This window comes from Clupea harengus, chromosome 4 (genome assembly GCF_900700415.2).
Source record: "Clupea harengus chromosome 4, Ch_v2.0.2, whole genome shotgun sequence".
NCBI classification, from domain to species: domain Eukaryota; kingdom Metazoa; phylum Chordata; class Actinopteri; order Clupeiformes; family Clupeidae; genus Clupea; species Clupea harengus.
In genome coordinates, this window is record NC_045155.1 from 30,388,704 (window position 1) to 30,401,203 (window position 12,500).

The window sequence follows — 12,500 nt, forward strand, 5'->3', positions numbered from 1 at the left end:
TTATTGCATGCTAAAGAGTATTAAGCTATCGCTATCTTTATTGCATGCTAAAGAGTATTAAGCTATCGCTACCTTTGTTGCATGCTAAAGAGTATTAAGCTATCGCTACCTTTGTTGCATGCTAAAGAGTATTAAGCTATCGCTACCTTTGTTGCATGCTAAAGAGTATTAGGCTATCTCTATCTTTGTTGCATGGGTTGAACCAGGTACAATAGAGACCAGTGGATTTTACAGATGAGGTATATAGAGTGTTGTGGCAGATCTGTTTCAATACAATCTCTCTCTCTCTCTCTCTCTCTCTCTCTCTCTCTCTCTCTCTGTGTGTGTGTGTGTGTGTGTGTGTGTGTGTGTGTGTGTGTTTGTGTGTTATTAGACCATGGACCCCGGCTCAGCCTGAGACACCTCAGCCTCCACCCCCCACCACCACCAATGAAAATGTAGGAGCTCAACCAGCCACCCAACCATACACTGAGAACAGTTACAATGGTAACGGCTACAATGGTAACGGCTACTATATCAACGGCTCCAGCACCACTGTAAGTGTCAATGGCAGCAATGGAAACAATGGTTACAATGGCACTGGTTTTGCTCGACGACGCCTGCTTCCTCCCACCCCCGCAGGTGAGTCAGGTGGAGCGGCATCACTTCCTGTTTGACTTCTGACTCCTCTCACTTCCTTCTCGCATCTCATAACATCTGTGCTTAATTTCTCTCAGGACTAGTCACCACACACCACACACTTTTTTCTGTATCTCTCTCTCTCTTCTCTCCCTTCCTCTTTTTCCCCCTGCCCTTCTCTTCCTCTCATTCTTTCTCTCTGTCTCTCCTCCTCTCATATCGTCCTTCTCACACCCACCCAATTTAATCTCACTGCATCTCTTTCTTTCTTCCTCCCTTTCCTTTATTCTTCCTTTCTGGTCTTTTCTTTCTTTTATTCCTTCATTCTTTCTCTCTACTTACAGTAGACACTATCATGCCTGTTGTCAGGCCAGAGTTTAGTATTAGTTCTGGTCAGATAGACAAAAACAATAAATAAAATAATCATTATTTCTCTCTATAAGGCTATAAGCCCTCGTTTAATATCCAGTGTCTGAGGAGTCCGACGGTTGATGAAGATATACCCATCCCAGGCACCTACCAGCAGAGCTCGCGGCTACGCGCACAGGTGGGCATCCATGCTCACACGCGCACACACACACACACACACACACACACACACACTCACTCGCACACACACACACACACTCACACACAACCACACACGCACACACACTCTCACACACACACACACACACACACTCACACAAACACACTCACACAAACACACACTCTCACACACACACACACACACACTCTCACACACACACACACACACACTCTCACACACACACACACACACACACACACACACACACACACACACACACACACACAAACACACACACACACACTCTCACACACACACACACACACACACACACACACGGCTATGTGCACATTGCCACTCTGAGGAGGAGTCTCCTTTCCCGGTACAGAGGGGAGTCATTGTAGATGGCTATTGCAGTGGGCAGGAATGACCTGCTGTAATGGTCCTTATTGCAGTGTGCAGGAATGACCTGCTGTAATGGTCCTTATTGCAGTGTGCAGGAGTGACCTACTGTAATGGTCCTTATTGCAGTGTGCAGGAATGACCTCCTGTAATGATCCTTATTGCGGAGGGCAGGAGTGACCTACTGTAACGGTCCTTATTGCAGTGTGCAGGAATGACCTCCTGTAATGGTCCTTATTGCAGTGGGCAGGAATGACCTCCTGTAACGGTCCTTATTGCAGTGGGCAGGAATGACCTGCTGTAACGGTCCTTATTGCAACGGAGCTGAAGAAGCCTCTGACTGAAGACTCTTTTGTCTGACCAGTAGGTTGTGCAGAGGATGTGTAGTGTTGTCCATTCTGTTGAGCAGCTTGTGCAACATCCTTCTCTCCCAGCATAGAACCGGCCTTCTTTATCAGCTTGTTCAGTTTCTTAGAGTCACTGATGCTCTGATGCTGCTGCCCCAACAGGCTGCAAAGAGAATTACACTTACAACACCAGACTGGTAGAAGATATGCAACATCTTGCTGCACACATTGAATGACCTAAGCTTCCTCAAAAAGTAGAGTCTGCTCTGTCCCTTCCTGTAGACAGCCTCAGTGTTACATGTCAAGTCCAGTCTGTTGTCCAGATGGACTCCCAGGTTTTGATGGGGTTAGTTGCAAACTGCAACAGGTACATTTAAAATAAACCTAATGTATCAGCCTACTACCCCCTGGACCTGACAATAACACCTTTTCTTTATTCTAAGAGGCTTAGAAGGGATAATAGAGCATACATTTGAGTTGATGCATAATTCATAACGAAGGGAGTCTTTTAAAGGGGGCGTGTCTTTGGTTATGTGGTGATTAAAGGGTACGTGTTGATTATGTGGTGTTTAAAGGGGACGTGGCGTTGGTTATGTGGTGTTTAAAGGGGACGTGTCTTTGGTTATGTGGTGATTAAAGGGTACGTGTTGATTATCGGGTGTTTTAAGGGGACGTGGCGTTGGTTATGTGGTGTTTAAAGGGGACGTGTCTTTGGTTATGTGGTGTTTAAAGGGGACGTGTTGGTTGTGTGGTGTTTATCTCATCTCGGAGTGTAACGTCTCCTCTGCTCATCCTCTTAGCCGCCCAGCAACAGCTACGACATGCGTCCTGACAGCGCGATGTCTGCCGCCTCCTCGGCCTCGTGGGCCAACAGCAACCAGCCCCGCCACGGCCAGCTGCTCTACGCGCCCCTCATGCTGGTGAACCAAGACGGCGGCACCCAGGCCGTGTGGAACCCAGAGAGCAACGTCAGCGCCAGCCTTCCAGCCTCGGCCCGAGCCGGCTGGTCCCGGCAGGCATCCACGCCCGGACCGTCGTTCCAAGGCCCGAGTCGGGCCTACAGCACAATGCGAGTACCCTCACAGCTCAGCGGGGGCTACGTGGAGAAGGGAAGTGCCGACAGCCTGGTGGAGTCGGTAAATACCAGACAAACTACCCACTGTGTGAATGCATGGAATGGAGCAACTGGCTGGGTTGTTCTCACAGCAAAACTTACATATTAGACACATCAATCAATTTTCTGACTTCAGCCAATTAGTTTAATCTCTTTTTAACCACCCATTACTTCTGCCTTCTGTAAATAATGCCATGTTTTTACTTGTCTGGTCAAAACATTGTGATTGATAAAATCGGTAGAATGAACTCAGCTAAACTTTGTTGTAAAGAAATATTCTTATCCAGCTCAGGAGGCTGTGTGGTTTTCGCCATTACTTACTCTTCTAAGTTAACCAAATCACCAAAACGTGTTCCTGTAACGCAGACGGTGGAATAAGGTCCTAACAACAACATGGTTTGCAGAGGATAAAGAAGTAAATGTTAACGAGTGAGTATGTATCTGTGCCTCAGTAAGACTCACTCCTCTCTCCCGACTCTTTAGATCCTTTTATCCGAGGGCCTTGGCCTGTACGCCAAAGACCGCAAGTTTGTGGACTTCGCCAAGCGTGAGATAGCGGAAGCGTGTCACATGACCATCGACGAGATGGAGAATGCGGCGACGGACCTGCTGATCCGAGGACAGACAGGACGGCGGCTGCAGTTTGAGGACGAGCTGGCCGATGAGATGAACTGCGTCGTCAACTACTGAGAGGTCACGGCGAAAGCTAACAAAACCACAGAGCGAGCGGCGCTGAGTCCACGCAGGAGAAAGACTTTGGAGTGCTCATGTTCGACAGGAAGTTAAGGTCTTCCTCCATGTGTAGTGATCACCTTAATGGAAGCAGAGTATCTCTCTACCAACACTGACTGTAAGCACTGCATTCTACACTCTAGAGGAAGCAGAGTATCTCTCTACCAACACTGACTGCTGTTAGCACTGCATTCTACACTCTAATTATGTCTCTACCAACACTGACTGTTAGCGCTGCATTCAAACAGCTTGGACTGAAGTGCACGTGCCGTGCATCATGTCCTCTGCTATATCCTTACCTGAGTACCGCCTAGAAACAAGACTAGCTTCTCGCCAGCTTAACGCAGATACATCACACCATAGTAGAACTCAGACTGGCTTTGGTGTACTGTGGAGCAATGGTGGGTGGGTTATTCATGTAATAATTCTGAAGAACGGGGAGAGAGCTTCTGATTTAAGAGGTTGATATCAGTTGATACAAAGATAAAACGATGTAAAAGTGGATTTTTATCACATTCAGATAACTACATCTTTCATATTATGTCTGAATTGTCAGTTTGAGAAACAAAAAATCAAGTTGTGTATTATTCAGGCAATGTTTCTTTTAAGTAAGTTATTTATTTTATTTATTTAAGGGTTTTTTCAAAGCGCCATACTCTACACTGTTTACTTATATCTATGGTGTTGTACTACTATGTTCTATTTCCCATTTTTATACAGCACCAAAACAGCTCACCCAGTCTCAGTTTCAATCACTCCACCACTTTTATATGTACCTGTTGAGTGGTCAACCTCATGAGGGATTCAGGGCTACCCCGTATTGATCCTCACCTGTGGCCACAGACCATGCAAAAGAAGTCATGTTTAAACTTTCAGGTGAAGATGCTCCATATTAACATGTAACAGTTTTGGTATCTTTGTATGACTATAATAAAACAAATAGATAGGATTAGACTTAATTTGAGGATGAATATGTTCTCATGGAATGGAATATGTTCTCATGATTATTTGTTGTCCCGGGGAAGGAAAAGTAAGATGCTGCTGTTAGATTAGTTTTGTTGTGGTTGTATTATGTATATGTAATAAATTATTCTTTTTCTCAAGTTATTTATTTTATTCTTCAAGTATGCAGTAACTATCATTTTTTCCCTCAAAAGCACTTTCGATGAATGAAAACAACAGACAACAACAAGAAACAACTTTATGACAAATATATCCGAATGTCATTAAGCTCATCGTCATTAGCCATTCATTTGTCTGACACAATTTCTGTTTCTTTGATCCCAGTAGACACAGAAGAGAATTGTCATGGCAGAAAGAAAAGGCTCTTCTGAGAGGAAGTGAAGAACTAGATAGATGGATACTTTATTAATCCCGAGGGAAATTTAGGTCATCCAGTAGCTTATACACTTAACTCACAAACATACATACATTAATCACATACACATAGGGAGAACATGTTCAGTACAGTGTGCATTGAATGTGACAGTGTTGATGTCCCTGAGGAAAGTAGTGCAAAGAGTGCAGAGAGATAGTGTTCATGTTCATGTTTCACATAGAAGTATTAGTGTTTCTCTGCACGAGATAAAAGTCCTGTAGGCTACAATGGCTTTCATTAATACCCCTCTTTATGTCCATCCTGCTCAGTTCCACTACAGCAGATATGAACACAAAACATAAATCACTCCCTACCAGGGATTATCGGTCCTTGGCTAAAAATGTGCCAAATATTTTAAATCTATTTTTGAATGTGTGCATGTTTTGATTTGATTTCATAAAGAAAAGAGAACCATTGTGCGTAACATCTTGGCATACAATCCACCAGAACACTCACACACACCTTCACACTCCCTCGCGCGGCCAGAGGAGATGGCGGTCTCCAGGAGCGTTGCCGAGGAGAACGCTGGTGTGAATTGTCTTAAATTAGCACCTCGTCGCAGAGGACCCCCTGTCAACCTGCGTTTACCATGGCAACACAACGGGTGGGCTGAGCCAGAGACTCTGTTTTTCTCGAGTGTTTTGTGCTGAAGTTAACTGCAGGTTAATTATTTAACACCATGGGCTCGACCCATAGCAACATCAATACACAAGGTCAGATCTAGAGCTATGCATGGTCAGCAGTGCTGCTACTTCTGAGCACATTTTGTGGAATTTAGTGATTTAGTTTCTCACAATTTGAGCGTAAATGTGTTTGATAAAGTGTATCAGTACAATAATGCATAAACTGAGCCTCTGTAACAGCCCAGTTTCTGTAATCTGCAAAACATTTACATTTACAATTATCTTACAAAAACAAACAAACAAAGAGGTCCCTAAGATCCGACCAATCAGGACACTATCCTGGTGACCAATCAGGACACTATCCTGGTGACCAGTCATATGAACCATCCCTAAAGCAGGAGGGACTCTGGAGAAGGCATGAGATGGAGGGTGTGTTTAACATTTTAATAAATAGCCTGACTCACCTTAAACCCCTTGGTAAAGATCGAGTCTAATACTATGCATTTAACATAACACATACACTTACATACAAGTGTCAACTATTTTACCGGCTTCTTTTCATAAATCAGTACTTACGTATATCTCAGGCATTTAAGTGTCAATATGCTATAAGCAGTTAGACCTAAAGCCCAAACACAGTGCCTAAACCAGTCTATTAGATGCATTATTCATATGTTGAGCTGCAGGAAGAGAATGGACCTAAATAAACCCTTCACTGTGCAGACAAGACAACATAGCACCAAGAAGAAAACAATGTTAGTAAGTGGAACAGACTCTCAGAGCATGACTGCGACATAACAGAATCAAAAGTAGGTGAAAAGAGTTAGGGTGAAGAGTGATGATGAGGAGTTGGGGGTGAAGAGTGATGATGAGGAGTTAGGGGTGAAGACTGATGTGGTATTCCTGCTTGTCTGGGTGACATTGGAACATTGTGTGGATGTCAGGTGTTTCACTCAGAATGAAAGGTGTTTTGCCATAGATGGGTACGAGTGAAGTAGTTGTACGTCAAAACACTATTAAGAGTTGAGTAATTTTGCATCAATTTCCATACAAGTAGGGCACTTGAATACAACATAAATGTTATTATGACTGGCCAGTAAAATAGTTTACACCCATTTGCAAGTCAATGTGTAGTGTTAAGTGTATGGCACCAGACTTAGGGTTTTGAAAGGGGGAAATGTCTCAAGGTAAAGTTATATATAATAATATCTGTGACAATGGTATGTGGATGACAATTGCTCAATTACTCTGTAGTTCCAAGCTATACTTTATGCTCTATGAGTTATCCTCGCTGCCGGTGTGACACAGCATGTGGAAACGCTGTTTTTGTTAGCTTTTACACGCTTAATGAGGTTCCAATCCATATCATCATCATTTTCATCTAATGTCTAAAATTCAACAACGATGAAGGCAACTTAGGCCAATCAGAGAAACGCGAAACTGTGATTGGACACTCGCTGTCCTGTTGTTGTCAGTAATCGTCCAATAAAGTGAGGCGCAGCTCTATTATGTTGAGAAATTCAAAAGTCGCGGCAGATGCCGATTTTCATATACAATTACTTCGAAAATATTGCTTATTATTAAGGCATACATACATAATAATGGTGAGTGTTTTCCCTCACTCAGTGCCAAGGCTGAAATAAAATGTATGCAATATGATGATGACCGTACTGTTCAAGTCTCCCATTCACGCAGTGTGATTTAAAAACTTAATTCTCTACATGATGTAAACATGCATGCACTGCGGATACCTTTAGCACAGTCACCAAACTACACAGAATGATTCAACCTCTGTAGGTAATTACAGACAGTGTACAGACACACCCTCGACCCACGTTTAAACGGCTATTGACACCTACGCGCTTGTTCGTACTCCCTTATCAGTAGAGGTAGCACCATTTCCCTCTCTATCCCCTCTCCATGGGCTGTTCCGGATGTAACGCCTACATCCCTCTACTCCTCTGATCCTCTTATCTACTAGAAGGCGGCTAAGATGGATACTGTAAACCAGGTAGGATTGTCTAAACGGCTTTTCCGATATTTATTTGATTGTGATCGTTTTCCTTGTGTGTGAGTGCGCTCATCATCTCAAGTGTTGTGTCTATGGAGCATAGGGAAATATTGTTGATGGATGTAGAGGACCTTAATGAGAAAATAAAAAAAACTAGAAACTCTTCTCAAAGGCAGTCTCCCTGGAGCGCCACGGATCTGAATGAGCAGCCCAGAAAGTACCGCATCACATATAGAGAAATAGCCTGTGCGAAATTTAGTCGGTGTTGCATTGCAATTTATTACAATGTTTTATTGCTTTTAAAATATTCACATGTCCTGCGGACCTATGAGAAGCCTAAAAAACTCTGAATACCGAGATAAATACATCAAATCTTTCCTGTGTGACTATTGGACAATACAGTCACAGATTTACCAAGGCTAGACTGCAAGTTAGTGTAAATCCAGGAGTATCTTTTGACGAGTATACATTATTCAAACTCTGCAAAAGAGCTATCGTATATAGCCTATTCTGCTGTAACACATCTTGGGGTGTTTTTATTTTTTAATTCAGAACGTGTTACACCCCCGGGTTTGTATTGGTGCACAGTGGATTGTTTTTACAGGATGGAGAAAATACCTTGAGGTCTGGAGAATGTATGCTCGTTGGGTATGCAAGTACAACTACTACTGAAGGCTACTGAATTACGGTGCAAAGTAGAGGATAGGGAGCTGTGGAGTTAAACGGCACACAGAGGTGTTTCGTAAAGCCGTGTCCTCCTACGGGTGCCCGCTACCCATACGCAGAGATGGACACAGCCTACCTCTAGTGTCGCATTCTACCGCACATGGTCGCCTTCTGCACACATTCCTTTCGCAGTGAACGTCACATTTCTAACTTTTTTTTTTCTGTCCTTTCATTTGGACCAAATATAGCAGTTTGCGGTACGCTAGAGAAACCCGTCGGATAAGCAGCTTTGTCTAATTCTAATACTGGCAAAGTCGCTCTCTCGCTCTCTCTCTCTCTCTCTCTCTCTCTCCTGTCACTCGGCCTGTCGCACCCTAAGCCTATAGCAAAATTACAGTAGCCTACCTAGATGCGTGCAAATCCGCACCGTTGAACACGCCTTAATGACCATGACAGGTGGGCTTTGACCATTCCTTCTTCAGAGGACAGTCAGGTCATGCTCTTAGTGCAAAGGAATCAAATAGAACTGCCCCAATGTCAACCCTGTGACAAAGTGTTCGAAAGATATATTTTATATACATCAAAGGGCCACGAAACTGTGACTATAATCTGAAACAGCAGTAATTCTGAACTGTATCAGACAAACGGTTGTATTCCTTGCTCCAAACAAGTTTTTATCCCCTGCGCTAAGACCGTTTATTTCTGCAATGTAGTTGGTATTATTCAATCAATGTTTAACTGATCATTAAGTTTTACGTGGAATGTGTAATATAAACTTATTTATCCTGCAAGTTTATAATTAATTTAAAATTGTGTTTTAAGCTAATTTATTTAAGCTCTTTTCACTGATGTTTGTCCTTTAGTGGAGTGGTTCATAATGGGTTTATTTTTTTGACAGTTGGTGGCGACAGGACAGTTTGGCATTATCAAGCAGCCCCTGGCATTTATAAAGATCTTAGAATGGGTAAGTCACTCACTATATATCTCTGATGTCTTATGTATGATTAAGTGTAGCCTGTTACAGCAAAATGTTGTGTGGGTGTGTGTGTGCGTGCGCACATGTGTGTGTGTGTCTGTGCGTGCGTGTGTAGGTGTGCGTGTGCGTGTGTGTGCATGTGTGTGTGCATGTGTGAGTGAGTGAGTGACAGAAAGAGACATGGAGAGAGATAGACAGTCAGAGAGAGAGTGTGTGTGTCTGTGCCTATGTTGACCTTGAATGAACTCTAAATCAGTAAGGACGTCAGGTCGTGTGTGTGTGTCTACTCAGGGCGCATGCCATTCCTCACCGAGAAGGCAAACGCAATGTGGACTCGTTGTAAACTCACTGTTAGAGCAATCTAATAGCCTGGTATGTGTATGTGTGTGTCAAACGATAGGACTGTAGATGTTATATCTAAAAACGTACTATCTATCTTTCCACCTACTGTGTCAAGTCGTACTAATTGTTTTGTTAAACCACAAATGTTCTCCTTGTGCAGTGCAGACAGGTTTTCTAATACAAATACCATCAGACCCGATATTGTTATAATTCATGCGAGCAATAAGAATGAGTTCATCCTGGATTAAGGCTCCTGTTTTCATTCATGCTTAGAGGAAGCCTATTAAACAAAGCTTGTGAAATATCAGTCTCCTGTACAGCAAAAGTGTCAATTTCTTGTATTCATATTTGCAAGTTTGGGTCACGTATGTGTCAAATATGAAAGCAAAACAGTTGGCAAAGTACTACTCCATCTCGTCCATAATTGGAAGTCACCTCATTTGGAGGAGATGGTGCTGTGTTCACCAATTAGATTACGAGCAGAAGGTGCTGCGTTCACCCATTCGATTTGGAGGAGAAGGTGCTGTGTTTACCCATTAGATTTGGAGCAGAAGGTGCTGTCGTTTAATTACGATGACTGAGTCACATGTTTGAATCATATCTGAGCAATGAATGCATCTGCTAAATGTGTGTCCTTATGTTTATTTATTATGAATTGTGGACTCCAATAAAGAAGTAAAATAGATATGGAGAGGATCTGCCTTCTTGAACTTACTTTAGTATTATATAACATTTGGTAGTAAGCCTCATTAATATGTTTCCTCTGTGCTCAGTGCTTTAGAGTTACACTAAATAAACAGACCTGCGCAGTGAACTTAGTGAACGTTAGAGTTACACTAAATAAACAGACCTGCGCAGTGAACTTAGTGAACGTTAGAGTTACACTAAATAAACAGACCTGCGCAGTGAACTTAGTGAACGTTAGAGTTACACTATATAAACAGACCTGCGCAGTGAACTTAGTGAACGTTAGAGTTACACTAAATAAACAGATCTGCGCAGTGAACTTAGTGAACGTTAGAGTTACACTAAATAAACAGACCTGCGCAGTGAACTTAGTGAACGTTAGAGTTACATTAAATAAACAGACCTGCGCAGTGAACTTAGTGAACGTTAGAGTTACATTAAATAAACAGATCTGCGCAGTGAACTTAGTGAACGTTAGAGTTACACTATATAAACAGACCTGCGCAGTGAACTTAGTGAACGTTAGAGTTACATTAAATAAACAGACCTGCGCAGTGAACTTAGTGAACGTTAGAGTTACACTAAATAAACAGACCTGCGCAGTGAACTTAGTGAACGTTAGAGTTACACTAAATAAACAGACCTGCGCAGTGAACTTAGTGAACGTTAGAGTTACACTATATAAACAGACCTGCGCAGTGAACTTAGTGAACGTTAGAGTTACACTAAATAAACAGATCTGCGCAGTGAACTTAGTGAACGTTAGAGTTACACTAAATAAACAGACCTGCGCAGTGAACTTAGTGAACGTTAGAGTTACATTAAATAAACAGACCTGCGCAGTGAACTTAGTGAACGTTAGAGTTACATTAAATAAACAGATCTGCGCAGTGAACTTAGTGAACGTTAGAGTTACACTATATAAACAGACCTGCGCAGTGAACTTAGTGAACGTTAGAGTTACATTAAATAAACAGACCTGCGCAGTGAACTTAGTGAACGTTAGAGTTACACTATATAAACAGACCTGCGCAGTGAACTTAGTGAACGTTAGAGTTACATTAAATAAACAGACCTGCGCAGTGAACTTAGTGAACGTTAGAGTTACACTATATAAACAGACCTGCGCAGTGAACTTAGTGAACGTTAAAGTTACACTAAATAAACAGACCTGCGCAGTGAACAGTTTTCCTGTTCACGCCCTCAGGGAGCCTCTCAGTGAGCGTCCTAACCCCTGAGCTCACTCAGAAAGCGCTGTAATAGCAATCAGAACACCCTCAGGAACTTCTCACTGTTCTGCATGGGCACTATTTGCTGTGCTTGAATTTGACGACATTTTCTTCTCTCATCATAGAATTTTATACCACTCCCTAATCACCTTTCAGGACAGTATCTTACTACTTCTAACTGCTGAGTGTTTCAGAGGCAGAGTGTGACCTGGGTGGCTCTGATGGCATAGAAACAGCAGCCCAGAGAGAGAAAGAGGAAATAAGGTGTTTTGACTATAAGTCACAAACTATTTTTTGAGTGTGACACCACTTACGTATCCTGTGTTAAATATGTTGCCAAAAATGGATCTCATTCTAGGTGAGACGAAGTGGGTAGTTGTCACTTCCTGGAGACTCCATTAAATGCCAGTAAATAAGGCTCCATTTTGGCTCCAGCGGTGACAGCACCCACAAATCAGTCACACCAGCGTATCCATTGTTAGAGCCAGGAGCGACACATAGGCCCACGGTACTTCCTGCGCATAATCACCACTTCAGGAATAACTCCGAGAAAGAGATAGAGAGAGGCAGAGAGAAAATGTCCAGATGACGTTTTATAAACTACCGGGAAAACGTACATACGGTGACCACCAAGGTGCCCACTAAGGAATGGTCAGTTGTGTGTAAGCATCACAAGCTCCATGATATGAAATGACTAAAGCACTGAGCAAAACACTTTTAATGGTGAGTCTAAAGATGTTGGACATGCCGAGTTTGGAGAGCTCTTCTTGCTGTAAATTATATTCTATTTCTAGAAAGAAATGTTGTTAAAAGTATGTTTCATTTAATTAGGTTATTTCTGTATGC

At 42.6% G+C, this 12,500-nt stretch overlaps 2 protein-coding genes across 2 annotated transcripts in view; both read left to right on the forward strand.

Annotated features, from left to right (window-relative positions):
- Positions 1–4,845, forward strand: part of cacna1fa (calcium channel, voltage-dependent, L type, alpha 1F subunit a) — a 39,434-nt gene extending 34,589 nt beyond the window's left edge. Inside the window, exons 45-48 of the mRNA XM_031567002.2 lie at positions 374–621; positions 1,062–1,165; positions 2,697–3,032; positions 3,494–4,845. Coding sequence (XP_031422862.1) covers positions 374–621; positions 1,062–1,165; positions 2,697–3,032; positions 3,494–3,700 — 895 coding nt within the window. The 3' untranslated portion in view covers positions 3,701–4,845. The remainder of the gene's footprint in view (positions 1–373; positions 622–1,061; positions 1,166–2,696; positions 3,033–3,493) is intronic.
- A 2,629-nt stretch (positions 4,846–7,474) lies between these two features.
- sypb (synaptophysin b) overlaps positions 7,475–12,500 on the forward strand; it is a 30,142-nt gene continuing 25,116 nt past the window's right edge. The window contains exons 1-2 of the mRNA XM_012820067.3: positions 7,475–7,754; positions 9,319–9,384. Of these exons, the coding sequence (XP_012675521.1) occupies positions 7,737–7,754; positions 9,319–9,384 (84 nt within the window). The 5' untranslated portion in view covers positions 7,475–7,736. The remainder of the gene's footprint in view (positions 7,755–9,318; positions 9,385–12,500) is intronic.